The 26,601-nt window shown below is 49.6% G+C and overlaps 11 protein-coding genes across 11 annotated transcripts; 5 read left to right on the top strand and 6 right to left on the bottom strand.

Annotated features, from left to right (window-relative positions):
* Positions 1-133: 133 nt before the first annotated feature.
* On the bottom strand, positions 134-2,537 carry GGS25DRAFT_480216 (uncharacterized protein). The gene is made up of 5 exons (XM_049260071.1): positions 2,049-2,537; positions 1,665-1,972; positions 1,404-1,508; positions 959-1,326; positions 134-872 (listed from the first exon to the last, which is right to left on the bottom strand). The coding sequence occupies exons 2-5, from the start codon at positions 1,845-1,847 to the stop codon at positions 398-400; spliced, it is 1,131 nt and encodes a 376-aa protein (XP_049118622.1). The 5' UTR covers positions 1,848-1,972; positions 2,049-2,537; the 3' UTR covers positions 134-397.
* A 109-nt stretch (positions 2,538-2,646) lies between these two features.
* GGS25DRAFT_480209 (acyl-CoA N-acyltransferase) lies at positions 2,647-4,017 on the top strand. The gene is made up of 3 exons (XM_049260070.1): positions 2,647-3,216; positions 3,334-3,414; positions 3,536-4,017. Exons 1-3 carry the CDS (start codon positions 2,919-2,921, stop codon positions 3,835-3,837), a joined length of 681 nt encoding a protein of 226 aa, XP_049118621.1. The 5' UTR covers positions 2,647-2,918; the 3' UTR covers positions 3,838-4,017.
* A 51-nt stretch (positions 4,018-4,068) lies between these two features.
* GGS25DRAFT_480207 (bicyclomycin resistance protein) lies at positions 4,069-6,242 on the top strand. The gene is made up of 4 exons (XM_049260069.1): positions 4,069-4,146; positions 4,212-4,602; positions 4,697-5,502; positions 5,603-6,242. Exons 2-4 carry the CDS (start codon positions 4,337-4,339, stop codon positions 6,091-6,093), a joined length of 1,563 nt encoding a protein of 520 aa, XP_049118620.1. The 5' UTR covers positions 4,069-4,146; positions 4,212-4,336; the 3' UTR covers positions 6,094-6,242.
* A 420-nt stretch (positions 6,243-6,662) lies between these two features.
* Positions 6,663-8,133, bottom strand: GGS25DRAFT_480201 (uncharacterized protein). Its single transcript, XM_049260068.1, has 3 exons — positions 7,782-8,133; positions 7,485-7,717; positions 6,663-7,394 (listed from the first exon to the last, which is right to left on the bottom strand). Exons 1-3 carry the CDS (start codon positions 8,101-8,103, stop codon positions 6,999-7,001), a joined length of 951 nt encoding a protein of 316 aa, XP_049118619.1. The 5' UTR covers positions 8,104-8,133; the 3' UTR covers positions 6,663-6,998.
* Positions 8,134-8,297: 164 nt separating this feature from the next.
* GGS25DRAFT_480199 (uncharacterized protein) lies at positions 8,298-9,204 on the top strand (the record flags this gene model as incomplete). Its single annotated transcript, XM_049260067.1, has 2 exons — positions 8,298-8,695; positions 8,769-9,204. Coding segments are annotated over exons 1-2 (218 nt in total), but the record flags the coding sequence as incomplete, so codon positions are not given.
* Positions 9,205-9,363: 159 nt separating this feature from the next.
* On the top strand, positions 9,364-11,237 carry GGS25DRAFT_169535 (putative diphthamide synthesis protein-domain-containing protein). Its single transcript, XM_049256546.1, has 2 exons — positions 9,364-9,763; positions 9,860-11,237. The coding sequence occupies exons 1-2, from the start codon at positions 9,568-9,570 to the stop codon at positions 11,032-11,034; spliced, it is 1,371 nt and encodes a 456-aa protein (XP_049118617.1). The 5' UTR covers positions 9,364-9,567; the 3' UTR covers positions 11,035-11,237.
* A 293-nt stretch (positions 11,238-11,530) lies between these two features.
* Positions 11,531-13,237, bottom strand: GGS25DRAFT_169511 (galactose mutarotase-like protein). Its single transcript, XM_049256545.1, has 2 exons — positions 12,076-13,237; positions 11,531-12,011 (listed from the first exon to the last, which is right to left on the bottom strand). Exons 1-2 carry the CDS (start codon positions 12,944-12,946, stop codon positions 11,632-11,634), a joined length of 1,251 nt encoding a protein of 416 aa, XP_049118616.1. The 5' UTR covers positions 12,947-13,237; the 3' UTR covers positions 11,531-11,631.
* Positions 13,238-15,041: 1,804 nt separating this feature from the next.
* GGS25DRAFT_480193 (P-loop containing nucleoside triphosphate hydrolase protein) lies at positions 15,042-17,375 on the bottom strand. The gene is made up of 4 exons (XM_049260066.1): positions 17,036-17,375; positions 16,741-16,958; positions 16,362-16,687; positions 15,042-16,302 (listed from the first exon to the last, which is right to left on the bottom strand). The coding sequence occupies exons 1-4, from the start codon at positions 17,214-17,216 to the stop codon at positions 15,489-15,491; spliced, it is 1,539 nt and encodes a 512-aa protein (XP_049118615.1). The 5' UTR covers positions 17,217-17,375; the 3' UTR covers positions 15,042-15,488.
* Positions 17,376-17,574: 199 nt separating this feature from the next.
* GGS25DRAFT_480192 (fucose-specific lectin) lies at positions 17,575-20,152 on the bottom strand. The gene is made up of 2 exons (XM_049260065.1): positions 19,148-20,152; positions 17,575-19,095 (listed from the first exon to the last, which is right to left on the bottom strand). The coding sequence occupies exons 1-2, from the start codon at positions 19,558-19,560 to the stop codon at positions 17,925-17,927; spliced, it is 1,584 nt and encodes a 527-aa protein (XP_049118614.1). The 5' UTR covers positions 19,561-20,152; the 3' UTR covers positions 17,575-17,924.
* A 165-nt stretch (positions 20,153-20,317) lies between these two features.
* Positions 20,318-21,990, top strand: GGS25DRAFT_480191 (hydroxymethylglutaryl-CoA lyase; the record flags this gene model as incomplete). The annotated part of the gene is made up of 2 exons (XM_049260064.1): positions 20,318-20,841; positions 20,949-21,990. Coding segments are annotated over exons 1-2 (1,163 nt in total), but the record flags the coding sequence as incomplete, so codon positions are not given.
* Positions 21,991-21,999: 9 nt separating this feature from the next.
* Positions 22,000-25,619, bottom strand: GGS25DRAFT_480190 (BRO1-domain-containing protein). The gene is made up of 3 exons (XM_049260063.1): positions 24,998-25,619; positions 24,202-24,907; positions 22,000-24,128 (listed from the first exon to the last, which is right to left on the bottom strand). The coding sequence occupies exons 1-3, from the start codon at positions 25,241-25,243 to the stop codon at positions 22,417-22,419; spliced, it is 2,664 nt and encodes an 887-aa protein (XP_049118612.1). The 5' UTR covers positions 25,244-25,619; the 3' UTR covers positions 22,000-22,416.
* Between the last annotated feature and the right edge of the window lie 982 nt (positions 25,620-26,601).

The following is a 26,601-nucleotide window of genomic DNA, read 5'->3' as shown; positions in this document are numbered from 1 at the left end:
ACTGTACTCGGGGTGGTTGGCGTTACATCCGTCTACCTACGCATTAACAGGTATTTACGCCAAATTACTGCTGACATCCCTGGGGTGCTTGAGGGGGTGGTAGTCGTGATTATGTGTATTTACGCCGTAGAGAATCTTACTGCCTAACCGAGCGAGATAGATGCAGGTGTGTAAATACCTACTCATACTCTTTCTCAGTTGCCGTGTCGAATTTTGTCACAGCCTCTGTGAATATGTATACATGCACATATGTACCTAATGGCCAGAACTAGACATCTCTATATTATACTGTACATAATGGGTATAAATTCTAGATCAATAGATAGTACAGGTGAATGCTACTTGTAGGTCTGCCAATACAAGAATAGTATGATATGAATATGCACCGTACCGGCGCCTAAGAGCTCGTAACGCCCCAGGTCTTGACCTGCTTGATGAGTTTCCCCTGGCTAGACTGACTCGCCGTTTCCCAGTTGCCATGGCCTCCCGCCCCCCCGGCTGTGACGGAAGCTGTCACGGCGGAGTTTGGATTCCCCAGATCCTGTAACTCGTGTGACACGCCATGTGCAATAGATCTGGAGCGGCTCGCGGCAGAGGCAGAGCTGTTTCCCTGGCTTTGATCCTGCCCCCCTGAGTTGTCGGCGGTAGACTTCCCCATAGACTTTGCGCGACGTCGAATATCGTCGCTCCGGATCAAACCGGACTCGAGACTGTCTAGCAGTGGCTTTAGGTAGGGAGCGCAAGCTGTCATGATGCCCAGGTTTTCCGCCAGCGACATGGAAAGCACGAGAGACCAATACGAAAATGTGGCGTCTTGATGATTTGGTATCTGTTGCGAGTTTATCATCTGCCAAATGATTGCGGCTATGGTTCTATTCAGCAGTATGTTAGCAACCTTTGTGTACTAGGTACCTATGGTAAGGGATGCGTAGAGCATCTAGGGAGAGACCAGACTTACAGGATCCGCGTTCCGAAACACGACACGACCGCGATCTTGCGTTGCAACTTGACCCTCAGCTTCAAAACCACCATCACTGGCAAGCATACCAAGCCAACATCGATTAAGAGGTTCACCGTGTTGATGAAATTCCACATCGCCCTCTCATCCATGCATTGATTCGAGAGAGAATCCCATACTCTGGAGACATCGCATTGGAATAATAATAACAGAGTAGAGGTTAAGGTCCATAAGAGTGTAGCGGCAATGAGGATCGTGGTTAGGTGCCGGTGGAGAGTGTAGGGTGAGATGACTCGGATGAAGAATATGACAGACAGCTTCGATGTAGCCTGGCTGGATATGAAGAGCACATTTGCGGCATAAAAACACTACCAGGGTTGATTCCCAAAGTCAGCCACCGACGGAGCCAAACTAAAGGGGAAGGGAGAGGGTGTAAGAGGTGCACCTTTTGAAAGGCGATGACGTTCTCATCCGAGAGAGTGTCGATATGCCGACCCAGCCCATTGGCAACCGCTAGGTTGGTCGCGATGGTTTGCGAGATGCATAAGATCTATTTATCACGGTTAGCGATAGTCAGAACGCTAAACCAATCTTTGCCTAGGCAGCGCCCCTGGTATTGCACAATATTGTATTGTATTGTACCCAGTAGCCTGGGGCTGACGGGGACGGGGACGGGGACGGGGACTTGGGACGGGCGCGACTCAACTAGCGATAGCACTATCATCCCATCATCCACATGGAGCACCCTCGACACGGCCCATTTCGTGCCTAGGCGGGTGAGGATAAGCAGCGAGCTGAAAACGAGGAGAAACCAAGATACGATGTTGACCACAGCCCCGTGATTGTCGGGACTGTCTTGCAAGGAAACGGGGGTGTCGGAAGAGTTCATTGAGTCTTTTAAATCATATCAACAACGTCTTCTCTCTCTCGTCGTTCAGCTTCATACTTGGCTCAAGTACGATACATACTGCGATCATTATGAAGGCCTGGGGGCAAGGGTTTGGGCTGGATTTACTGTGATTAGTTAGGTATGAAGGTAGGCAAATGTGAAAAAAAAAATTTGAAAATGAATTTTAGGAGGGATACATACATCCTACATAGCGAATCGGGCTTGTCTATCGACCGAACGACGAGATAACCTACTTTGGGTCGAATGACTGACTGCCTGACTTACATGTATTTGCCTATGGCTGCTTACATAGAGTGCCGGTAGGTGTCTGATATGATCTACAGCGAGGTCATCGAGTGATTGGACAGCTCAGCTACCTGTCTAGGGAGGCACCTAGGGTAGGCAAGCCCATGTGTGGCCACACTGTAGCACATATCCCGTGCATCTCGCTATAATAAGCGGAATCTGGCAATTGATCCTGTGGATGGATATCACTGCCCTGGTAGGCGAGATAGGATGTAGCTATTCGTACATAGCAGAGACTATTATATAGAATCCCTATAGGATTGTAGTTGAAAATAAAAGCCTCAGAAGTTCTACCTACCAACATAAGTATGTAGAATAGTAGATTATCTGACGGGTTAGATTTTACCTAGGCGATCGTTACTCGTAGGGTATGGTTGGTGGCATTCGGGGGTTATGACTGTGCAGGTCTGGGGGGCTGAGACATTGGACGGACTTATCGAATGTAACGCTCCATAAAAGTAACATTGAAAAGCTTGTCTCATCGACATATTTCCATTTATGTACCTATGTAATGCCATGCTCAAACTCGGGACCGTTCAAATTGTACTGTATGTATCTGCATAGGTACTGCCATTATCGCTCGTCGCCCCTGAATCCAACTTAACAAGCAGTCTTCAAGGCTACATGTAGGTAGGTAGCACGCATATCTCCAACCAAAGAGAAAGAACCAAAATATTGAAAAAGAAAAGAAATATGAACAAAATGATCCGTCAATTCTTTATCACTCCAATTTCTCCTACCTGACCTTTTTCCTCCCCCGTAACCATGCCGCTGAAGCTTCACGAACTGACCAAGGATGAAGAGTTCAAAGCAGTGTGCGATGTAGAGCACGAAGCGTACAGCCACCCATTCAACGGTGTTTGGGAAATTACCACAGGGTCCTCCCCCGAAGACTGCTGCGCGCGTCAGTTGGCCTGGCACAATGCCGATCCTAACAGTCACTGGCTTTATGTGACGGACGATGAGACCGGCCAGGTCATTGGTGGTGCGCAATGGATCGTTCACAGGACTAATCCCTACGTGGTAGAGCAGCCAGTGAAAACAGCCTACTGGCTACCTGAAGGTATGGTGTATACGATAATTAATCCACGGATTTCTTTTTCATAAAAGCATAAGAAGCTGGAGGTATTATATCGATCATGTTAATACATAGACACTAAAATAAGGGGTGTCCAATAAGGTCCCATGAGAGAAATAGGAAACCAGCTCTACAGTGGCTTGAGTGCGCACCGTCCCAAGTACATGAGCAAGCCGCACCTGCGTATGTTTTATTTGATCTTATTTTTACCTAACCCCCCTTGCCCCCCTTCCACTTCAACCTCAACCTACCTACTTACATTACATGTACTAACCATCACGCACGCTACTTTACAACTTCACAGTCCTATCCTACTGCTTCGTGCACTCCGCGCACCGGAACCGAGGCACGGCCAGGCTGCTGCTGAAATGGGGGACGGACAAAGCCGACGAGCTAGGGCTCGAAGCCTTTGTCGAGTCCACTGATATGGCCCGCGCGGTGTACGAGAAGAGCGGGTTCTATGTCATTGACGAGCTGAGCATGGATGCCACGACGGCAGACGAGGACGATGAGGATTTCGGGAAAGTGAGGAAATGGCTCGGCTGTCCGATTCATGGATGGGTTATGAAGAGGGATGCTCCTGAGACGAGGCAGAAGGTTAACTGATTGTTGTTAGGCTAGGTAGGTAGGTAGGTAGGTAGGTAGGTACCTAGCATCCATGGATATCCCTTACGTTCAATGCCTCCAAGGGATGGATGCTACATGTATGTATGTACCTGTGTAGGCATATAGCTGGGTAGGATTAGGTATTACAGTGCTAGACATTATAGTGGCACGTTACTGCAATATTCTGACATTAAAGTGCGTATGTCGAGTTACATGTAAAGTAATGCGAATCGGATCGCTGCATTTGGAAATGCGTCCGCCACTCTTTGTTGATGCGACATACCTGTTAGTTGGGCCTATCTGGGTTATCTACCTGCATAATATGTAAGTAAAGCTACCTTGGTATATACCATATGGATATCATAGGTAGGTACCTACTAGGTTAGAGAAGTTGGATGTAGTAAACTTGTATAGGTGGATATTAATCTAGATCACCTTATGATCACTCTCCAGAACCTTCAAATGTAAGGGAATATATATTTACATCTAAGCATTGAAGATGATTGAAGCCGTCGAGGTGTCCGGCGATACAAGGCCAGACGACACCGTAGGATCTTCAGCAGAAGCAACAGAAAAAACACACTTGCCTTCGATATCGTCTAAGCACAACGATGTCTCCTCCTCAAACGAAGTAGGGATAGGGCAGACAGGACAAGAATTTGTCGTTGATTTCGAGGGCGAAACCGACGTTTCCAGTCCCCAGAACTGGTCTCGGGGACGTAAATGGCTTCTTATTGTCCTGGTGTCGCTTTTGGATTTCGCAGTGTAAGGTTGCTCTCCTCGCATTTCTACGTCGTATACCTACAGTATCTACCTATCGAGTCTCTCCTTTGTGCTGATATCACATCCCAATCTTGAGAACCCTCGGGACCATCATCTGCGCACCCGTTGCGCCGCAAATCCTGGCAGACCTGCACCAGGGGAACAGCAACACCAGTAACAACAACGTCTACATCACGCTCATCGTCTCAATATGGGAACTAGGCGAGATCATCGGCCCCCTCGTCGTCGCCCCCCTGTCAGAGCTGTACGGGCGCTTCTACCTGTACCACGTCGGCACGATCCTCTTCATCGTGTTCTCCGCCGCCTGCGCGCTGAGCACGAACATCCAGATGCTCGTCGCGTTCCGCTTCTTGAACGGCATGGCCGTCGTCTCCACCGCGCTCAACCCCAGTCTCGTCGGCGATCTCTTCAGGACGGAGGAGCGCGGCAGCGCGATGTCCATGGTCGGGCTGGCGCCGATGCTGGGGCCCGTCGTCGGCCCGATCATCGGCGGGTTCCTGGGCGACTCGCTGGGCTGGCGCTGGTGCTTCTGGCTCATCGCCATCCTGTGCGCTTTTATAGAGCTGTGCTTCCTCGCGCTCTTAAGGGAGACGTACGCGGTCCAGATCTTGCGGACCAAAGCAGAGAAGCTACGGAAGGAGACGGGGAACCCAGGTTATAGGTCTAAATACGAGACTAATCATACAGCACGGCAGCTGTTCAGAAATGCCTGTGTACGGCCCTTGGTGTTGCTATTTACCTCACCTATTTTGTTCCTCTTGTCCCTTTACGTCGGCGTCGTGTACGGATATCTATACCTAGTTATGACCACAATCACGAGCATCTTCGAGAGCGTTTATAACTTCTCGTCAAGTGTAGTAGGGCTCAGTTTCTTAGGACTCGGTGAGTTGCAGGCATATTACGAGTGTCACACCCTTATTATCTTTCTTACCTACTTTTCCTTCCTCTCCATCTTTGCTTACCTAGACCTATTTCGGTGTAGGGGTCGGCTGCGTGATTGGCGTTTTCGTATGCCGTTCCACCTTAGACCTCTGGATCCGTCGGCATTCCAAAACCGGGCAGATGCGGCCTGAGCAGCGCCTGCCGCCCGTCATCTTTGGGGGCTTCATCCTCCCCATTGGCCTGTTCATGTATGGGTGGACAGCCGAGTTCCGCGTCCAGTACATGGCGCCGATCATCGCAAGTGGTATCCTGGGACTAGGCCTGGTGTCCACCACGATACCGGTGCGAAGCTACCTCGTCGATGCGTTTGGCGTGTATTCCGCAAGCGCCGTAGCCGGGAGCGCCGTGTTCCGACAGCTTGGTGGAACGCTCTTCCCCCTCGCGGGACCACCCCTTTATCAGAACTTGGGGCTGGGTTGGGGAAACTCGGTGTTGGGATTTATTGCACTGGCCTTCATACCCGTCCCCTTGCTTCTGATGAGGTATGGTCAGGCGTTGAGGTCATGGGACAAACGTAATTTTGAAGGATGAGAGTTGGTAAGATCACATACAGAACGCATTACTTAGCTAATTCGAGGGGGTTCTGGATCTGTCCAAATGGGTTATACTATCGTAGGGCTGAGTCGAGGATCGAACTATCTACCAACATACATAACATAATACCTACAAGAATTCCCTCGGAGTGGCGCCTGTATGGCGCCGATATATTTGTGTGCCTATCTAGGTTGTAGACGATACTCTTATGCATGACCTGCATATAAGTGCCTACCGAGGTAGATAAGCATTTCTACCTAGCCATAGCTCCCACCATGCATCGGGTAGCTCTCCCGCACCTTGTATTGGATCTCTTGGATTTCGTTTGGGTGGGTTACATCGCATGAGTGCTCACAATCCGCCCGGAAGGATCACATACGTGTGCCAACACCAAGCCCCCCCCATCATCTACAGCCAACATTGGCGGCCTTCTCCCGTGGAGAAGACCCTTTATGCTGCGTGGCGGCGAATTGGCAGAACTACGAATCCTCAAGAAGCACTGTTGCAATGGACCAACCGAACCGCAATCTTATGCCTAATCGAGAACACGATCGCCCGATCTCCATTTGTGAGCAACCACGACACAGTGTAAGTTTCACTCTATCAGTCTATACTTCGTACATGTACTATCACATTCGTTCATTCTGAGTCATGAGCTATGCTCGGTAATCAGCGGCCCCTCAGAAAGAGGGCGAGGGTTATGAAGCAATACGTAGAATATTGAGAAATCGAATAGCTACCTAATACTGAGTAGGATACTCCAGATACCATCATACTATAGAACTCCAGAAACCAGGAATGAGAAACATGCCTTCCGATACTGCAATTTACCAAATACACCATAAAGCATCTACCGCGAAGAACAACAACACCCGTACTTAGCCCAACCCATCCCCCCCTCCTCAATCAAACCAACTCCACTTCCTCTCCTCCTCCGGCCTCCAGTCCCCCCCCTTCCCAAAATACTCCCTGACCCTCTCCAACTCCCTACTCCCCTCGGGACAATACCGCATCCTCGCGATCTGGCTCGGCCTCGCGTCCTCCAGGGTATGGTTGCCATACCTGTAGCACCCCGGGTGCGCGAGCGTCCACTGCCTTAGCGCGGACCAGTCGCGGCACCGGCGGTTCTGGTTGGACGCCGTGACGTGCGGCGTCGAGCGGTTGGCGGCGCGCAGCGTGTCGTCGGCGTGGCAGAAGACGTCGGCGAGGAGCTGGTCGAGGCAGTGCGTTACGTGCGCGGGGCCGACGGAGGGGGCCAGGCCGAGGCGGAGGTCGCGGAAGGCGCGGTAGACGTTTTTCTTTGGTGGGTAGCGTTAGTGTGTGTGGTGGATAGATGGATAGATGAGTTGGTGAAGTATGAGGGAAAGGGGAGTTCAGGGGCTACTAACCAGGCAATGCACGCTATGGTAGGCGTTTACAAAATACAGCGCTTTGTCGGTATCCCAAGGAAACGTGGTTGCTTCGGGTAACCCTTTCTCCCTCGCCCATGTTTTTGGCACGGCGACGACTCCCGAGTCGATGTCGAGCTCGTCCCAGAGGTGGTCCCTGGCATCGTCGTCGGGGTTGGCGTATTTGCCGCTCTGGTTCCAGAATACCTCTACGGTGTCATCTTCTAGTCTAGCTGAGAGCCAAAAAAAGAGTAAGTGGATGTCTTCATAGTCATCAGGGGGGCCTATGTCTGGTACCGTATTTCGAATAGTGAGGCCCATCTTCGTGGTCAGGGGTACGAAGTGATATCAAGTAGAAGCTAAGCTGTAAAATGTTCAATGAAATTGAGGAAACTGAGAGTATGATTATGAGTATGAAAAATAGCTTAGAGTGATATAATCCATGGCTATTGGATATAGTACGGTTAGGGGGTCGCTGCTTTTCAAGGTATATGGACTCATCATCGGGCTCTTCGCTCATAAGTGCCTTGTATTCAGCCATCGTAACGTATTGTTTCTCTAGCTTAGCAAAAGCCAAGGAAAATGTCTTGAAAGTTGGTGACTGAGTAATGGCAGTCATGAAGCTGCTGCTACGACGGGCAGCTTGGACATTAAACAATGGCCAGAAACTGAGAGCTTATTACCGTGCGAGTATGGATATCGGTACTCGTCTCACAAGCCTGATCAGGAAATGCGATCAACATTGCATGGATGCCAGCCTTATGAGTTGAGTCTTTTACAGGATGACTGCATTAGGGTGTATGATCTAGGGGGGTCACACAGAAACATACGGTGTGATATGCTATCCCTTCATAGGCAGATATACGTCTGGTGATCACATCTCTGCCACAGCCAATGGCTTCACACTGTCCAATATATTGGTGGTTCGCGGCTTAGCCAGCCTCTAGGACCCATCGACAAGCATATACATATCAGCTGCTTAACTCCCTACCCACTGACTCGAGTTTGTAGTTCCAGACTTCTGAGTAGGAAACTCAAACCACCAAATCTCCTCAACATAACTATAGTGAAATCTTACTGTGATTATCATCCGAATTTGTTCAGTCACATAAGTTCCAGAGCTTTCACTCCCACCTCCGTCAACATGCTGATGAAGAACGCTTTCCTTCTGGTATGCGGTGTAGTGTCCGCCGTGATGGCACTCCCATTGAGTATGTGTCCTAATACCTGATACTTGATACGTAGGAGATGAATGAATGCCCTCTCATGTTAACACTTCTCCAGACACTGTGGCCGATGCTCCCGTGAAGCGGGACGAAGGTGACGTTTTCGAGCCTGGGAGTTTCGCCAAGCGAGATGAAGGAGATGTCTTTGAACCAGGCAGCTTTGCCAAACGAGACGAAGCTGATATCTTGGAGCCAGGTACCCTTGCTAAGTGAGGTGTAATTGCTGGACTTTCTGCTTGCTTTGAGCGGCTAGCTCTTTTAAGGCCAGGAAGAACTTCTCTCACGAAGAATACTACGACATTCACTACCTGTGTGGTTTTTTGATTTCATCAAAGTAAGAGTGCGGCCAGCTAATGCAGCTGCGGTTTGAGTCGGGTGGGCAAGATTGATTGAATTATGTTCGTATATCGTTAGTTTCGTTACTGTCATTAATAAATGGTTTGATGAAACTAGGTTCATGGCTTGACACTTATGAATGCATCGATATCTTTAATGAATTTGTTGAAATGGCATTGTCACCATTAACCCCTTATTTGTCTGGCTTATGGAACTACCCTTTAACCAGTTTGTGAATATACATGCATATATCCATAACCGCTTATATGCAACTATTCACAACCGAAATATTTTGACGACTGACTTCTAGCTTTTCACTAAAATACAAAATACAAAATGCACTTCACAATGAATTAATCTCACTCACTCATAATAATTTTAATTTGCCTTTCACGTGGATACTTACCTAAATAACAAGTGGCATACATAAATAAGAGAAATTTATAGATTATACCATTTACTATCATTCACTATATATCTACCTACCTCATTTCACACCTTTGCACCCCCCCCTCCCAACGATGGAGGAAGACCGTGCGCAAGCCGATCTAGGCATCGCAGCAGATATCGAGGAGTCTCATGCGCAACCACCAACCGCAGCGACACCATCATCTGATAACAAGAGACAACCGAAGAAGAGATTTGTAGGACGGAGAACTGCTGCCAAACACGGCGGTGCTGGTAGCTCCACAACAGGGGAAAATGGGGCGATCCAAGGTGAGCGACTACCGTAGTCCCCAAAGTAGTACAAAAAAAAAAAGGGGGGGGGGGTTTAAGGGAAGGACAAAAATTGCTAAAACCCAAACCTCCTAGCATCGCAACCGCGGAGAGCACCCAGACTACTAAACCAGGTGCCGCCGGAGATCCTCAACGACCCGGCACTGCACGAGGCGATCGCCCTGCTGCCAGCAAACTACTCGTTCGAGATCCCGAAGACGATCCACCGGATCCGGTCGTCAGGGTCTGAGCGCGTAGCGCTGCAAATGCCGGAGGGGCTCCTCATGTTCGCGACGACGATCTCCGACATCCTAACGCAGTTCTGTCCCGGGGTCGAGACCCTCATCATGGGCGACGTCACCTACGGCGCGTGCTGCATCGACGACTACACGGCGCGGGCGCTGGGCTGCGACCTGCTGGTGCACTACGCGCACAGCTGCCTGATCCCCGTCGACGTGACGACGATCAAGGTGCTGTACGTCTTCGTCGACATCAGCATCGACACCTCGCACCTGCTCGCCACCGTCGAGCGCAACTTCGCGCCCCCCAAGACCATCGCCATGGTCGGCACCATCCAGTTCAACGCCACCATCCACGGCGTGCGCTCCGCCCTCGAGAAGGCCGGCTTCGCCGTTCTCGTCCCGCAGATCGCCCCGCTCTCGAGGGGCGAGATCCTCGGGTGCACCTCCCCGCGCCTCCCCGATGGCGCCGTAGACCTGATCCTCTACCTCGGCGACGGCCGCTTCCACCTCGAGAGCATCATGATCCACAACCCCTCCACGCCCGCGTACCGGTACGACCCGTACTCGCGCATCCTCACGCGCGAGGAGTACGGACACACGGACATGCAGTCGCAGCGCCGCGCCGCCATCGCCGCCGCGCGGAAGGCGCAGACCTGGGGGCTGATCCTCGGCTCGCTCGGCCGCCAGGGGAACCCGCACACGCTCTCCCGCATCGAGGCGCGCCTGGCGTCGCGGGGCATCCCGTGCGTGACGCTGCTGCTGAGCGAGATCTTCCCCGCGAAGCTGGCGCTGATGTCCGAGCACGTCGGCGCGTGGGTCCAGGTCGCGTGTCCGCGGCTGAGTATTGACTGGGGGTATGCGTTCCCGCGGCCGCTGCTGACGCCGTACGAGGCGCTGGTCGCGCTGGACGAGAGGGAGGACTGGGGGAGGAGTGTTAAGGATGGCGGTGGGGGTGGTGTGTACCCGATGGATTATTATGCGCGGGAGGGGCTGGGGAGGACGAAGGAGGTGGCGGTGGGGGTGAAGTAAAGGGGTGGAGGGGTGGTAAAAAGGTAAAAAAAAAAGGGTTCGTTATGGGAGGGTTGGATGTGGATAGAATACAGCACTCATTAGACATAAGTACAGGTACCTATCTACCTGATAAAGGGTTTATTACCCCCCCCTAAATATGTAGCGTGTCGTCAAAGGCACAAGTACACCTCATTGAATACACCGTAACTTCAAACATCAAAGTTACCTGCCCAGGTGAATATCGAATGTTGTCCCCTAAATTCATACGGAGATGTAACCTAGGTAAGTAGATATATTCTATCTAGTACTAAAGTGGAATGCTTTTCAACTGAACCTTGGAACCTTGGAAGTTTACAGTATTTATTGGTAGACAGGTATATACCTAAAACTGATACCCACATTATCCTATCGTAGGATACCGCGTAGCGATTAGGTACCAGGTTACAAGTATCACTACTACCTCTGGACTACTTCATAACGTTGCCACCGCCGTTACCATTAAAATGAGGAGGAGGAGGAGGATGATTGTTTATTATCATTACTACTACTACCACTGCTGCTGTTGGTGCTCTTACTACACCCATCCCCATCTCCACAGTCCCCGCATGGGCCTCCCTAAGACGTCGTAGCATTAACACTGAACACATAGCTAGCCTGAAGCACGTAAGGGTCGCCCCCGGGGCCGAAGATCTGCTTGCTCTCGCGCTGCCACTCGGGGTGGTTGATGGCGTCGATCCAGTCCTCGACCTCCATGACGAGGCAGCCGTACTGGGGGATGGTGCGGGGGAAGTCGGCGTTGTCGAAGAGGCCCTGCGACGTCTTGAGCGGCATCGTCGCGTTCTGCCCGTTGCACGAGTACAGCTGGTACGCGTCCTGGTCCGTATACACGTCGAGCTGGATGCCGGACCACGGCGAGTGCAGGCGCGCGACGAAGCCGCCGTCGGCGCGCCAGTCGTAGGGGCCGTTCTGGCCGCGGTTGACGGTATAGCACGTGTCTATGGTAGGTACCTGTATTAGCTACTTTTCTCAAGTCAATTTAGAATAGAATGGCATATTTACCGTAACCGGTGCAGTTGAAACCGCAGTTGCCCTCAGCTTCCGGCTGATGAAGGTCAGCTCCGAGTTGCTTCGGGGCACTCCAGAAATCGTTTACGGATCCCTTCTTGTTAGCCACGATATCACCCGTGGGAATCAGGATGTTGTCAACACCGATTCGTGAGCCACTGTAGGGCAGATAGAAGGTGTGGTTCAAGACAGTGTTGGTCTCGTTGTTGGCAAAGCCGTCCAAGTTCCAGTAAGTATGACTGCTGAGCATGATGGGCGTCTTCTTTGTAGTTGCAATAGCCACCATCTTGAAGTCCCATGTCGAGTCGTGGAGGGTGTAGGTGATATAAGAGATAACCTCTCCCGGGAAACCCTCCTCGCCATCAGCGTCAACAATAGAAAAGGTAATGCTGTCAGTGGTATGAGAAACGACTTGAAAGTCTCGGAAATCCCAGCCATTGTGACCGCCATGCAAAGTGTCGGCGCCATTAGGAGCTTCTGCCGTGGGGTTCTCGTTGGCATCGACATGATAAGTCTGGCCATCAATCTCAAAGGTGCTATTTTGGATCCGATTTGCGTATCGGCCTGGCACACCACCAAGATGAGGATGAGCTTTATCGTCTGGGTAAGCAGTCGCGTTGTCAAACCCAGCTACGACATCCCTTTCTATTCCGTACTGGTCGTGAACCAAAAGCTTGGCGATAGAGGCACCGTAAGTTATGAAGGCGGCTGAGAGACCTTCGCTATAAATCCAGTAGAAGCCATTCTCATCAGGTCCTAGACTGCTTGTGACATTGCTGCTTCCGGTACCTCCAGGAGACTGGGCCGAGGTAAGCGGGAGAAGGAGTGCTGCCCCTAAGGAAGCAATACTAGTATGAAGACGCATTTTAACTTGGGGGTGAGAATAAGTCAAGTTGGGTTTGTTGACAATGCAGCCTTTAGTCCCAGGGCCACTTTCTTTGTGCTCGTCTGAACTGACGGTGACGAGGTAAGAGTGGCAGAAAGAGGGAGAGGGAAAGAAACCAAAAAAGTCGAAGGATGATCTGGGGGAAGGATTCAATACAACTTATATGAATTCAGTCATCAAAGAACTTTTTACCCCCAGTTTGCAAGTCTGACGAAACTTGATTTGGTTGGACAATGGAGGTCGCGTAAGGAAGTCATCACGTTGACTTACAGGGGATACAGGGGATACAGGGGACACGGGGAATACAATACAGGGGAGTAGGGCTGGGGAATTTTGATTAATCTCACCTTATTGCATATAAGCCCCGGCCGATCCCCAGCTCCGTTTATGCTAAGCCTGTGGACTTAGTGTGGAGCACTTTGTGGGAAGCCCTGTACACTAAAGCTACTCCGCTTTCTTTAGGAAAAGTTGGGGTAAACGACGTAACTGACAGGCAACATGTAAGTACATACGGTTAGTACTGGGTAGTACCGTAGTACCTAGTAGTTTAGCAGTGTTGCATTGGTCCTCATCAAAGCCATGTGGTGGAATAGTACGAATGTAGAAGGTCGTTGATGTTTGTATACTCAATAACTTTGTGTGATTCGTCCGCTAAGATTCCCCAAGAATGTTCGGGTAAATTGTACCCAGGTCAAGGTCCTTTGTTCGTCCAGTACGGTAATGTCACTGGTAATGTTTGCGGGTTATTACAACGTACCCAAGGTTCAATGTTAGACATACATATGTAGAACCCACGAGTCCGGGTCGTGTTATACCTAATCTCCGCATTTTAGGAACTAATAGGAAGAAGCGGTATGTGTTCTAACCTAGCAGGTACACTTCGATCCTTCATAGATGGGTGTCGTGATACCTAGGTTAGTACGTTTATGGGAAGGATTTCGAGGCAACTCGTGGCTCTTCAGTCCGGTATTTCCACCAACTCTCAAATCAAAGCCAACGGGATTTAATCGACATACAATTAATCGATACCTACTTTGTGATAGACCCCGCATGAAGCGTATTCACAATTAGATCTCATATAGCTAGGAAAAGCCCAGCCAAGATCTATGTAATCGAAGAGTGCTTTAAATCGATCCCGGTAGGATGATTCCCCACTGAGAGAAGTTTAAGATTGGGCGCTGCATTATTAAGGGAGAGGGAATAATTCTTGTGACACTCCAACCTCCCCCCCAAAAGAATATTCACCTTTGGTATACTTTACCTAAAGTGCTTTCCTTGCATTCATTCCTGGTGTTTGCGGATTTCGACGGCATGGCCACTGGCCAGAATAGATTATGTACCAGGTACTGAGTTAATATTCGGCTTAACGGTGTAGGTATGTACCTGCGTATGTAGGTTGAATCAAGGGATCCCCTTCGATAGCAAATTTTCGATATGCACATGGTTGTTACCAGAGTAGCCACTGACGCTTGTTCTCGTAAACAGGTGACTTGGGTGTGAAATTAGATCCCGCGTCGTCGGGTTTGTAAATTTGACGATGCCCCATACATACCTACACAGACATGATGGATTGCTTACAGGCCAGCTTACAGGCAGTTAAGCATTTTATTCCAAGGCCCGAATCCCCCCATGCCTAGGGCTCTTTACAGGGCCCCATAATGCGGGGTGAATGCCACCTGACCTTGCCCACTTGGGCCGAAGGTTCGAATTCGCATTCATCCATCCACATGCATCCTTCCTTCAGAACTTCAATGTTTCCCCGCACTCTCTCCTCACCCACCATTACATTAGACCAGAATATTGGGATTTCACGTGAGTTATAATATAATATTATAATATGATATAATATATCATGTAAGTTGATGTCAGGTTCCTCAGCTATTTGAATACTAGGTAGGTATGTAGTTCTTTTGCAGGGGATCAACAAAGCTACCTACCTAAATACTATAGTAAATAGGTAAATAGTAATTATGTGGGTAGTCCAGGAAATGGTCATGATATGTATGTACATAGTATATAGGGAAGTAGTTCGCGAGAAGCTATACCATACCATACCCAACCTACAAATACTGAATCCTCACTCAATGTCATAACAAATTAGCAATACTATCTACGTAATATAAGCCAACCCTGTTCTAGCATCTCCAAGCCCCGAGTCAAGTCGACTCGGAACCATGCGGTCAGATGCATCTACAAACATACTTATGCAAACTTCATCAAGATCAAACACCTTGATAATCTAAATGCTTTCTATCCACCAGGTACCGGCAAAGACTATATAACCTTACGTTGAACCGTGATACACGTTTTACACAGATCATTACATTTCACTCATTCGAGGCACAGCGAAGATAACCAAACTTGGTTTCATACAAACATACTCTTCCATTATCGTTAAACTCAGCATTGCCAATGAAGCAATTACTGTATTGAATGATGATACGTAACCTGTACTCCGCCATGTGCGACTAACCTATACACATCTGTCACACAATCCTACTCACTCAACGGCTTATACCGACTATACGTCCACAAGGTTCTCCTCCTGGGGCGCACCGTCCGTGTCCTTCACGCCTTTATCGTTCCTCTCTTTGCCCTTGCCCTTTCGGTCTGCGGCAGATCGGTGGTAGAACTCTTGGATAATCTTGGCCGGGATACGGTTGAGCAGCTCCTTGGGGAAGATACGCAGGAGACTCCATGCGATATCGAGCGAATCGTAGATACTTCGCTGTTCGTATGCACCTTGTGCGACAAACTGTCTCTCAAACTTCTCAAGGAACTCCAGTGACAGCTTATCTTCGGCTGACAAGGCCTCTTCACCAACGACAGCCTTCATGGCTGCAGCGTCACGACCAATAGCGTATTTGGCGTAAAGCTGGTTGGAAACGTCACCGTGGTCCTTTCGAGTCATACCCTCACCAATGGCAGACTTCATGAGACGAGAAAGAGACGGTAGCACGTTGATTGGCGGGTATATACCACGGTTGTATAGTTGACGATCGACGAAAATCTGTCCCTCAGTAATGTAGCCCGTCAAATCGGGAATAGGATGTGTGATATCATCGTTAGGCATAGTCAGAATAGGGATCTGAGTAATAGAACCGTTTCGTCCTTCAACACGACCGGCTCGTTCGTAGATGGTAGACAAATCAGTATACATATAACCAGGGAAACCACGTCGACCTGGCACTTCTTCTCGTGCGGCAGAAACTTCTCGGAGGGCATCACAGTACGCGGACAGATCTGTTAGGATGACCAGGACGTGCTTCTCGAGTTGGTAGGCGTAATATTCGGCGGTAGTAAGAGCGAGACGTGGAGTGATAATACGTTCGATCCTGTCTAATATTAGCAAAATGCAAAATGAGCCAAAAAGAGAATATCCAATGTGTCGTACGTAGGATCGTTGGCAAGGTTGAGGAAAAGCGTGACACGCTCCAAACTGCCATTCTCTTCGAAATCGCGGGTAAAGAATCGGGCAGTTTCCAAATTGACACCCATAGCCGCAAACACAATGGAGAAGTTCTCCTCGTGATCATCGTGCACACCCTTGTTTGTGACACCCTTCTTTTGGACCAAGCCAGCTTGTCGGCAAATCTGGGCAGCGATTTCGTTGTGCGGTAAACCGGACGCGGAGAAGATGGGAATCTTTTGTCCTCGGGCAATTGAGTTCATGGTGTCAATAGTCGAGATACCTGTCGATATCATTTCTTCGGGGTAAACCTAAATCATGGTGAGCCAGGGAACTTTTCGTTCTATACAGTGGACATACATACTCGGGAGTAGGGGTTGATAGGACTGCCATTGATGTCGAGATAATCCTCAGCCAACACCTTAGGGCCCTTGTCGATAGCTCTGCCAGATCCATCAAAAATACGTCCCAACATGTCCTCGGACACACCCAGCTTCAAGCTTTGCCCGGTGAACTTGACTCTCGTCTTCTTGACGTCAATACCTGACGTGCCTTCGAAGACCTGTACGACGGCTCGGTTGCCTATGGAATGAAAACGGCTTGTTAGCATTGGCGGGGCGATTGGTTATTTAATTTGGTTGGCTTTTCCTGTTACTCACCTCGAGCTTCGAGGACTTGGCCTGATCTCTCAGTTCCATCGGGAAGGGTTAGAGTAACGATCTCATTGTAACGAGGGAATTTAACATCATCCAAAATGACTAGCGGTCCATTGACACCACCGATGGTGTTGTACCGAATCCTCGGCACAATGGAGTAGGAGGAAGACTCTCGGGGATCCATGGTGGCTTAATAACAGGATTTGGTGGTACTAAGTTAGGGTCGAGGTAGTTGAATGAAGCTCTTCGAAATGAAGAAGCTTGGTTGGTTATTTCGCTCTAAAACCAACGTTGTTGAAGCTCCAGCCACCGTTGACGTTAGATTTACAGAGCGAACTTGAATGGGCAGAATTGGAACGGGGAAGCTCTAAAACCAGCCCCGTTACAAAAAGCTCCAGCGTCCCGATAAGCTGGGCGCAGTTGGTCATGTGGGGCCAATGACAGCCACACCTAAGTAATAAATGATTAGATAAGATAGGTCACGGAATTCCATGTGGTCAGTGCGCATCTCTTAGGTATTAGGGGTTAATTCAGGTGCTTAACAACCTTGGAAGATAGTTATTTCCTCAACAATGATCGTAAACTTAGGACCTTCTATTGACAAGATTATCAAAGCCTCCCCTTTAACTCTTCTAACATATAGTTCCTCGATGAAGGAGAGGAAAATGCCAAGATTAAGGCCTTCTGGGTATCCCACGTCGCCATCTTAGCGACTATAAACTAGATACCATGCCCTTTCTCTCTCGACATTGATACGACCAGTTAGATGGTCGTATATAAAGAGCTCTATATAAACACAATTCCAAATACAGACAATTGATATTACAAGCAGCCAATATCTATTTTACATTCGAGTCCCCTATTCCACATATACACCTACTCAACAATGACATCAACCAGACCCCATAGGGACATTTGCTAATACGACCGTCGTGCCATTTAACAATGACGGGCCCAAGACCCTCCAAATCAGCCGGTTTAGGTTGTCATAGGCGAATATATGAATATTGCCTGATCCATCATCCACAGTTTTAGGGGGCCCCGAAAGTGTGCCTTCTATCAGAACCTCAAAGTCGTCTTCGGGCGTCCATGTTTGCGATGCGCTGTCGTAGCTCTTATGAAGCAGAGAAGAATCATCCCCCCAAGCGAACACGTCCAGCTTATCCGAAGTGATGCTGATGGCGTCTGGCTGACCCTGGATTTTCCTGTTATCACTGATGCGATTCCAACGGGACCAAGTCCCATTGTTGGCCCTATTGGTCCCGTTCAGATTATTGTATGAGATGTGCCAAAGTCCCGAGTCACCGCCGAGAGCGAATACGTCGATAATTCCCGGACTGCGCGAGACAGCCACTGGCGGTGTCGTGACGAAGCCATGCAAGTCCTCAAAATCGGACCAGTGGTCTGTATCGGAATCCCAGGATGCGTGCAACAGGTGATTGTTTGAGTTAGATACCACGAACATATCCAGCCGTGTATTATCATTATTCCACGCAATTACCGAAGGTGCCATGCGTTGCACCTGGGGCCCAACAACTGACGTTGGACCAACCCACTCCTCTTCGGGGCCCCACTGATAGTAAAAGACCGAAAGCCCTGAGCTAACTAGGTCTAAGAAGAAGACCTTTATTATTCCAAGGGACGGAGTGAACCGTACTTCGGTGAGGGCGCCGACCATATGATCCTGGAACGTCCACAGACCAGACCAGTATTCGTTCGATTCATGAAATGCGTGATAATTTGCACCGTTTTCATTACTAAAGTAAATTTCTGTTTGATTCGTATCACCTTTTAACCGACGATTGACAGCAAGAGACGACACGTTGTTGTATTCGCTACTATCGCCCACGTCCTCCATATCTGTTCCTTCGGGGAAGAATTGTGTATCGGACGTCGCGTTAGAATTGCGGTATTTACGATGAATTGAGCTCGAAGTATTAGGTGTTACGGCAAATATTTCGAGGTGAGGATAACCCCAGGAGATGGCCGTTGGCGACAGGCCGGGTGTCACAAATGTAGAACTACCAGTCATACGCGCCCCGGAGCTTCCATCTCCTAAGCCACTTTCATCTTGTGAGCAACGACCAAATCAATAATGGGTTGTTATCAGCTTACCTAGGATCTGTAGTGTTAGGTGTTATATTCTGCCCTGCCGTACTTTGCGACGACCGGTTCTGTTCAGTCCCAACAACAGCGCCAACTACCACACCAACGATAACTAGAGCAAGGCCGAGTGCAATGAGAAAAATTTTCTTGATATTCTTTCCTTTGGCTCGTGGACTGCTATCGTCTGCTGCATTGTGGGTTGTGTTATCCCCCGCGGATTCTGTTGCAATTTCTGCTCGGGATAATCCCGTATGTCCGTACTCATCTTCTGGTAGAAGCGAATATGGTAGTTTGGATATGTAAGCTGCTTGAAGACCTGATTCAGACTCATTTGGTATAACTTCTAGGTTGCTATGCTGCGCGACTTCGAGTCCGGGTTGGTCAAGTCGGTGCTTTTGGTATTCTGTACTAGCCATGGTCATGCAGCCCTCACTACCCACTGGTGGCAATGGGGAAGAATAGTTTAGTTGAGTGAGTTGCTGAAGTCTTCTCGGGCTTATATTAAACAGAACTGTCTAATGGCTTTCAGGAGGACAGACTCGGTGCCCATTCGGTGTCTACCGGGATAAGACATGAGTGTAAGACATCACAATGTAAAACCTACGCCACGCTTCGCTCCCCCCTCCCTCTGGTGGTAACACCGCATGATGGGAGGCTACATGGCCATCCTCGTGGGCTTGAATACGAATTCCCGAGAGCGTTTTGGGAGGCTATGAAATATGTGATCACCGTACAGTCTGAGCCATTGAACATGATGCGGATAAATGCCAAGTAGGCACCTAGATATCTGAGTGACGTCCAGGGGTTTGTTTAAAACAGGCTCCCTACAAGTTTAGGAACACTCTTAGTATAGGATTGATTAACAATACTTTTGGCTTTGAGGCTGAGATGCCTTTGGAAGATACGATCGATGAGAACTTGTGAGAAACCCTGGGACCGATAGGTAATGACTACTAGGTACCTAGATGTAGGCAAGAACGAACTTTACATATGACTCTAAAGGTGTTTGCGAAGTTATCTAACTTAGGTAGGTCATGTGATCATACACTCGTTCTTGCACCCGACTCAGTACCAAGGGTGCCTACCTAGTACCTACGGTAACCTACGTTACCTACGTGTATGTAGGTCCTAGGTACCTAGGGTAGGTATCCACTATTTTACCCCGTAATATAATACACCTCTTACAAGACTTCATCCGGCTATTTGCATCTGCATCTACATCATCCGCCCCCCATTCTCAACTTTGCGGGGAGAACAATAATACTAACTATGTAACTAACAAAAGAACCGATTCGGTTAATATGGAAGAATAACCGAATGAAAGAAATAACATCCCGACTTCAGATCGATCGAAGATTCATCGAAATGAATAGAAGATGGCGTCGCTGCGTCCTATGATTCGGCTTGCTCGTTGGCGGACACCAATTCCCGCCTCATCTGCTCTTCTTCGTCTTCAACATTCACGACCACGATGCTTCGCCACAGCTTCCGACATAAGAAACCCGGACGCCGCCGCGCAACAGCAACAACCGCGTTCCGATAATCGAGTGCGGATTGTCGAAGTCGGGCCCAGAGACGGTTTGCAGAATGAGAAAAAGTCTATTCCCTTGGCCACCAAGATCGAATTGATCGAGAGGTTGGCGAAGACGGGTGTGTCGTTTATAGAAGCTGGGTCTTTCGTATCCCCGAAATGGGTGCCTCAGGTCAGTTCCCTACTATCTACCATTCCCAAGTACCTTCCTACCTATCAACCTACCCAGGTAGAGACATCTATGAAGACGAAACTGACCAAAGACTACCACCACCACAGATGGACAACTCCAGCGAGATCCTCTCCCACATCCTCACCTCCCCACCCCCCTCTCCCCGCCCCATCACCTACTCCTTCCTCGCGCCCAACGCCAAAGGTCTCGAGAACGCCACCGCCCTACTACAAAAACACCCGAACACCTACCTCACGCAGGCCGAGTCCTTCTCCAACGCCCACCCCGGCCGCCCCGCCCTCGAACTCGCCGTCTTCGCCGCCGCAACCGAGACCTTCTCACACAAAAACCTCAACTGCTCGATCGCGACCTCGCTCTCGCGCTTCCAGCCCGTGATCCAGGGCGCCAAGCAGCTCGGCCTGCGCGCGCGCGCCTACATCTCCGTCGTGCTCGGCTGTCCCTTCGAAGGGTACGACGTGAACCCGCACAAGGTCGCCGAGATCGCGACCTCCCTGCTAGAGATGGGGGCCGACGAGATCTCCCTCGGCGACACGACGGGCTTGGGGACCGCGCCGCGGACCCAGGAGCTGCTGCGCTGCGTCGCCGCCGCGGGCATCCGCAACGAGGACGTCGCGATGCACTTCCACGACACGTACGGCCAGGCCCTCGTGAACACGGCCATCGCCCTCGAGCGCGGCATCCGCACCTTCGACTCCTCCGTCGCCGGGCTAGGCGGCTGCCCGTACAGTCCCGGCGCAACGGGCAACGTCGCCACCGAGAACATGGTCTACTTCCTCGAGAGCCTCGGCATGGACACCGGTGTTGATCTCGACGCTGTCGCTGACGTCGGACACTGGATCTCCGGGGAGCTGGGGCGGCCGAACGACTCGGCCGCGGGGAAGGCGGTGCTGGGGGCGCGGAAGGCTAACGCTCAGCTAAATGAGTAAATAATACGATGCTTGGGATAGTCCTGCGTCTTCTACCCCCCTACCTACGGTATTTAGGTTAGGTAGTTATGTGCGTACCTGCATGTAAGGGTAATGCTAGAAAAGACGAGGAAACATGAAAGAGGTGATCATGAATGTGTACTGCATCCTAGGTAACCTACTTACCTACCTACCTACCTAACGTATACATCCTCGCCCAGGCTTATATATATATATATATATATATATATATATACATCTTATGAGACGAGTTGTAGAACTATATTATGATGCCTACCTAGTACTCTATGGCTCAGCCCAGCCCAAACCGCCGACCTGATATATATATATATATAGTACTTGAGAACATTCATCCAATAATACTGACACTGATACTTTAATATTATCTGCATAATATTTCTTTCTTTCATTCGTCTCTTCCAAGTTCTTCTTATTGCTTTAAGCAAGCATTACCTACCTACCTATGCAGGGCAATAATTTAAAAAGCACTAGGTACTTACAACAACCAACCAACCAACCTCATCACAATCTCCTTTCTCAGGCTCAACTCTACCCAGCCATCGCCATCTTCACCACCATCTCATATTTCATGCCCATCCCTACCCACACGCCGCGAAGTATTCGCCTCCTAACCGAACCGAATCGCGCCGCTGCGATCCCAAGTCCCACTAACCGGCCTCCTACCACTACCACTATCCTGCTGCTGCTGGGCACTTCCTCCCGCGGCAGGAGGGGGTGGCGTGTTAGCGAACTTGATGCCGACGCCGGGGTTCCAGACCCCCTGCATGGGGTTCGCTCTTGGGAGCTGCGGCTGGGGTGCGACGGTTTCGCTGGCGGGCGCCCAGGATTGGATTTGCGCCTCGAGAGGGGCGTGGACTTGTTGTTGCCGTGGTTGCGGTTGTGGTGGTGCAGGCGGCGGCATGAAGGAGCTCTGCGGGGGAGATTGCATCCTTGGTACTTTGTAACTCGAGCTAGCGTCCCAAGCGCTCGAGGAGGAGCTGACCGACTGTGCTGCTGCTGATTGTTGTTGTTGGACACGACTTGAGGGTCCTCCCAAGCTCAGGTTATTCAACGGTGGCATGTTCAACTCGTCCTCCAGCATCCGCGCTTCGCGTCTCCTTTCGGCCACGAAAGTACGTGCTCCGTCTCTAAAGCCGCCTATTATGCGGCTGAGATCGTTGTAGAACTTGCGGCCGGCTTCCGCGTTGCTGATTAGCTCCTTGTACTTGTAGTAGGCATTCTCCAGTTTCTGAAGCGCCTGCTCCCTCTCCCTATTACCCTTGTCGCCCACCATCTTCTTCTGACCTTCAAACTCGCGGTTTACCCGTATTAACTCTGTAATGAACTTTTCCTGCTCGGAAGCTTCGGCCTGTACCAGCTCGAGGTCCGGTTCGTAGAGTTTGTCCAGTCGTTTCTCGAAGAAGTCTTCGAAATGCGCAGGCACAATAGCGGTTGCTACCGTATGGGCACGTTCTAAACGGGCTGCCTCGGCGAGGATATCGGATTTGATGTCGTCGTTGCGGGCCTTCTCGCGAAGAGCTTCGGCTTTTCTACGGCGACGACCTTCGAGACGTGCTATGTTGTTGTACGCAGTGCGTAAACGGCCGATAGCTGGCTTGAGCGATTCCGGGATCTCAGTGCGCCGCGACGAAGGGACAAAATCTAGTAAGCCACGGTCAGGTCCGGAAAGGACGACTAATGTCGGCTCTATGTTGTAAAATTTGTCGCGTACAACTCCATCACTACTCGCACTATTTGCAAACCAGCCTTCCGCGTCCGCTACCTGATTCCACAGTTTAACACCCTGGTCTGGTTCAGAGCGGCTTTCGGGCCTCGACCATCGTTCCGTGCCATGTTTTCTACGTAGCTGGGCATCTTCCTCTTCTTCCGTTTGCAACAAATCTCTCCCCTCCTCGAACATGGCGAAGTCGGCGGCGCGTAGCTTGTCAATATCGGCGAAACTTCTTTGTAAGCGATGTAATGCATCTGCTTGGCGAATTTCCTCGGCATGTTGGACCAAAGTCCCAGGCAAACCAAGAGGCTTTTCAAAAGCTTGAAGGGAGCCAGGAAGATTTAGCGACGAAAGGACTTCATGTATGCTCTCATTTAGTGTCTCTAATTCCGCAATGATATTTTGATTAACCAGACGATCCCTTCGTTCTTCATAAATGGAGACGGCGATGTGTACGGAGTATGGAACAAGCTTTGTGAAAAGCGGAGGTCCGAAATCGCCCTTCTCGCTGAGGTAGTCCAGGGGCGCCGATACTTGCGGCGGTATCCGTGTAGAGGCCATAGTAGCTCGATCAAGAATCTTTAGTTCGGCCTTCGGGGGCACTGGGTCTAAATCAACCATCAATGTCAGCTCTGAAACTTGTCTAGTTCGTTCGGTCGAACATCGTGATAGGCGCCATACTTAGATAAATCACATCATTATCCCTTTCTGCCCGCTTGAGGTCTTCATCTACTCTCTTCTTGAGCGCATTTAAATCGTCTACTACCGCCTTATGCAAGTAGCCACCGCGACTCTCCTTCAGCCCTTCGGCAACACAAGCCACGGCGTCGCGTAGTCTGGCCACTTCCTCGCCGTATTTTCGCTTCTCCAGGCAGTCGCAAGCCGCACGATATTGAGCAGCAGCGGCAAAGTGGTGGTGTTTTGCGCTCATGTGGTGAATCCAACTACTGCTGATAGCCTCGGAACGCATAGCAGCCTCTCCTGCTTCGTTATATAAATCCGACACCTTAGCAGCTAGTTTCGCAATGGATGCATCCTTGTAGCCGTCCATAACGGCCTTTTGCCAGTAGCATTCCTGAGCCTGGGCTAATTGTAGCTGTATTAACGAGCCCAAGGTATGTTCGTCCATATCTTCTGGTGGTGTAGTCCGTAGCTCGGGTAAAATCTCGTTCTTTACATGTGCCAAAACACCTGCGGACTGACTGAAATAGCTAGCGGCAGTCTTGAGGCCATCTGTCGTCGAGCGGTTGCTAGCTATAGCTAGCTGGGAGTATAAGGCGGCGAGATTATATAAAATGTTGGCTAGTTCGAATTTAAGATTATTGTGTACAATGGGTCGTTCGGTGTTGTAGCCCAAGGCGGAATACCATGTGAAGTCTGCTCCGATCTATGTATAAATGAACGTCAATAAGCAATTCTGTGAGTAAAGAGCTGCGATCGTGCTTGAGCTTGGGTTATATGGGTGGAACAAACATACATCTATAGGGAATTTCCCACCTATCCAGACCAACTGTCCTGCATAGGCTTGCAGTCTCGCAACGCCACTTTGATGTGGTTCTCGCACGTTGATGGCATCGCGTCTTAGGGCATCGATAACCTCCAGGTCTTGACGGAACATGTCCGGGTGTTGGTCATACTTGGTCGATATGTATTGTCGAATAGCTGACGATAGCGAAAGATGGGCGGCCTTCCGGAAAGGAACCGCGAGGATATTGTTTTGCATGGCGGGTGGATGTATCGTTCCAGCCGTTCTCGAGGAGCAAAGTCAGAAGTGCGGAGGAGAAGGACAAGCTATGCAAGATAGATTGACAGTTGACAAGTTAGGTCCCAAAGTGTCATTGTCGTAACCTAGGTTAGACCAGTGAATCTATTATTCCTGGTTATTGAATAAGTAAAAACTGTTATGACTTCATCCCACCTGCTCTCAGCAAGATGGAACTCGAAAGATTAAGAGTCGGTGTCTCATTTTAGGCCGTTGTTTCTTTAGTGGGGCGCGGGGCAACTGTACCTTAGTCCAGGTTAGGCTTGGCACTGGGAAATCTGACTGCATGAACCATTCTACCAATAGAATATCGAACTCATGAAGCTTTTAACTAACACATGTCAACGGTTTGAACGTGAAATGTTCAAGGTTCAAGGTTGCAGCCTTGGAGGTTGAATGTTGTCTAACTTGTCTTTGATTGGGCTGTACCTGAATGAGCGATACCCCTGGGTACATGACATGCATACTACGAAGTACTACGTAGGTATATAATGTCACTACACGCATCTGCCGTTACATCTATGCGCTTCTATTTTGAAGACGGCGACTCGCTATAATGATTGTATACTTAGACAGACACTATATTTCATTGATTCACAAAGTTAATATTTAAAAACCTCTATGTTTATGTTTATGTCAGATTTTCGTCTTATGTAGGTATGTACAGCCGCAAGCGGCAACATCTACTCGCTTCGTCTCGAGCACTTCGATTCCGATGCGACCATGTCCTCCAATACGGTACATAATAACCCACCACCAGCATGAATCCCCCCCCTCTCCCCAAAATCCACCTAAATAGCCGACTTCAAGCTGAGCCATTTTCCAACGAATACTAGACTTTGTTCCCGCTCAACATCTAATGCTCGTAACTCCGTTTCCCAGACTGCATGTCTATGATACAAACGGACGCAATGAATAAAATGTAGTTCCAAGAAAGCAAACTGGATATCCTCCAACGGTATACCTAGATGATGTAAAAGAAAAGAAAATTCCGTATAAATGTGGTGTGCGATTGTCGTAATCGGCACTGACACTGAAATCCAACATCCATGGATATTCAGTATCGTGGAGTAAGGCATGTCGTGGGAATATCGACTTTACCAAACTTTTGCGGGCCTCAACCAACTGCTGTATGCGATAACAAGGGGATACATATGCGGTGTCGAGTATTATGCATTATCGGATCTTGAAAAAAAACAGTTGGGTCCGGTGGCCAGCGCTGGTAAGAAGTATACAATCGGGACGCTACTAATGTCCAATAGACAGAAACGAGGGCCCATTCTGGCCTCCTTGAGTCTCGAGTAACTCGAAGATCGAGA

This window comes from Hypoxylon fragiforme (genome assembly GCF_022984875.1).
Source record: "Hypoxylon fragiforme strain CBS 206.31 chromosome Unknown GGS25scaffold_3, whole genome shotgun sequence".
NCBI classification, from domain to species: domain Eukaryota; kingdom Fungi; phylum Ascomycota; class Sordariomycetes; order Xylariales; family Hypoxylaceae; genus Hypoxylon; species Hypoxylon fragiforme.
The sequence above is the reverse complement of the archived record's forward strand: the minus strand, read 5'-3'. Positions and strand labels throughout refer to the sequence as shown.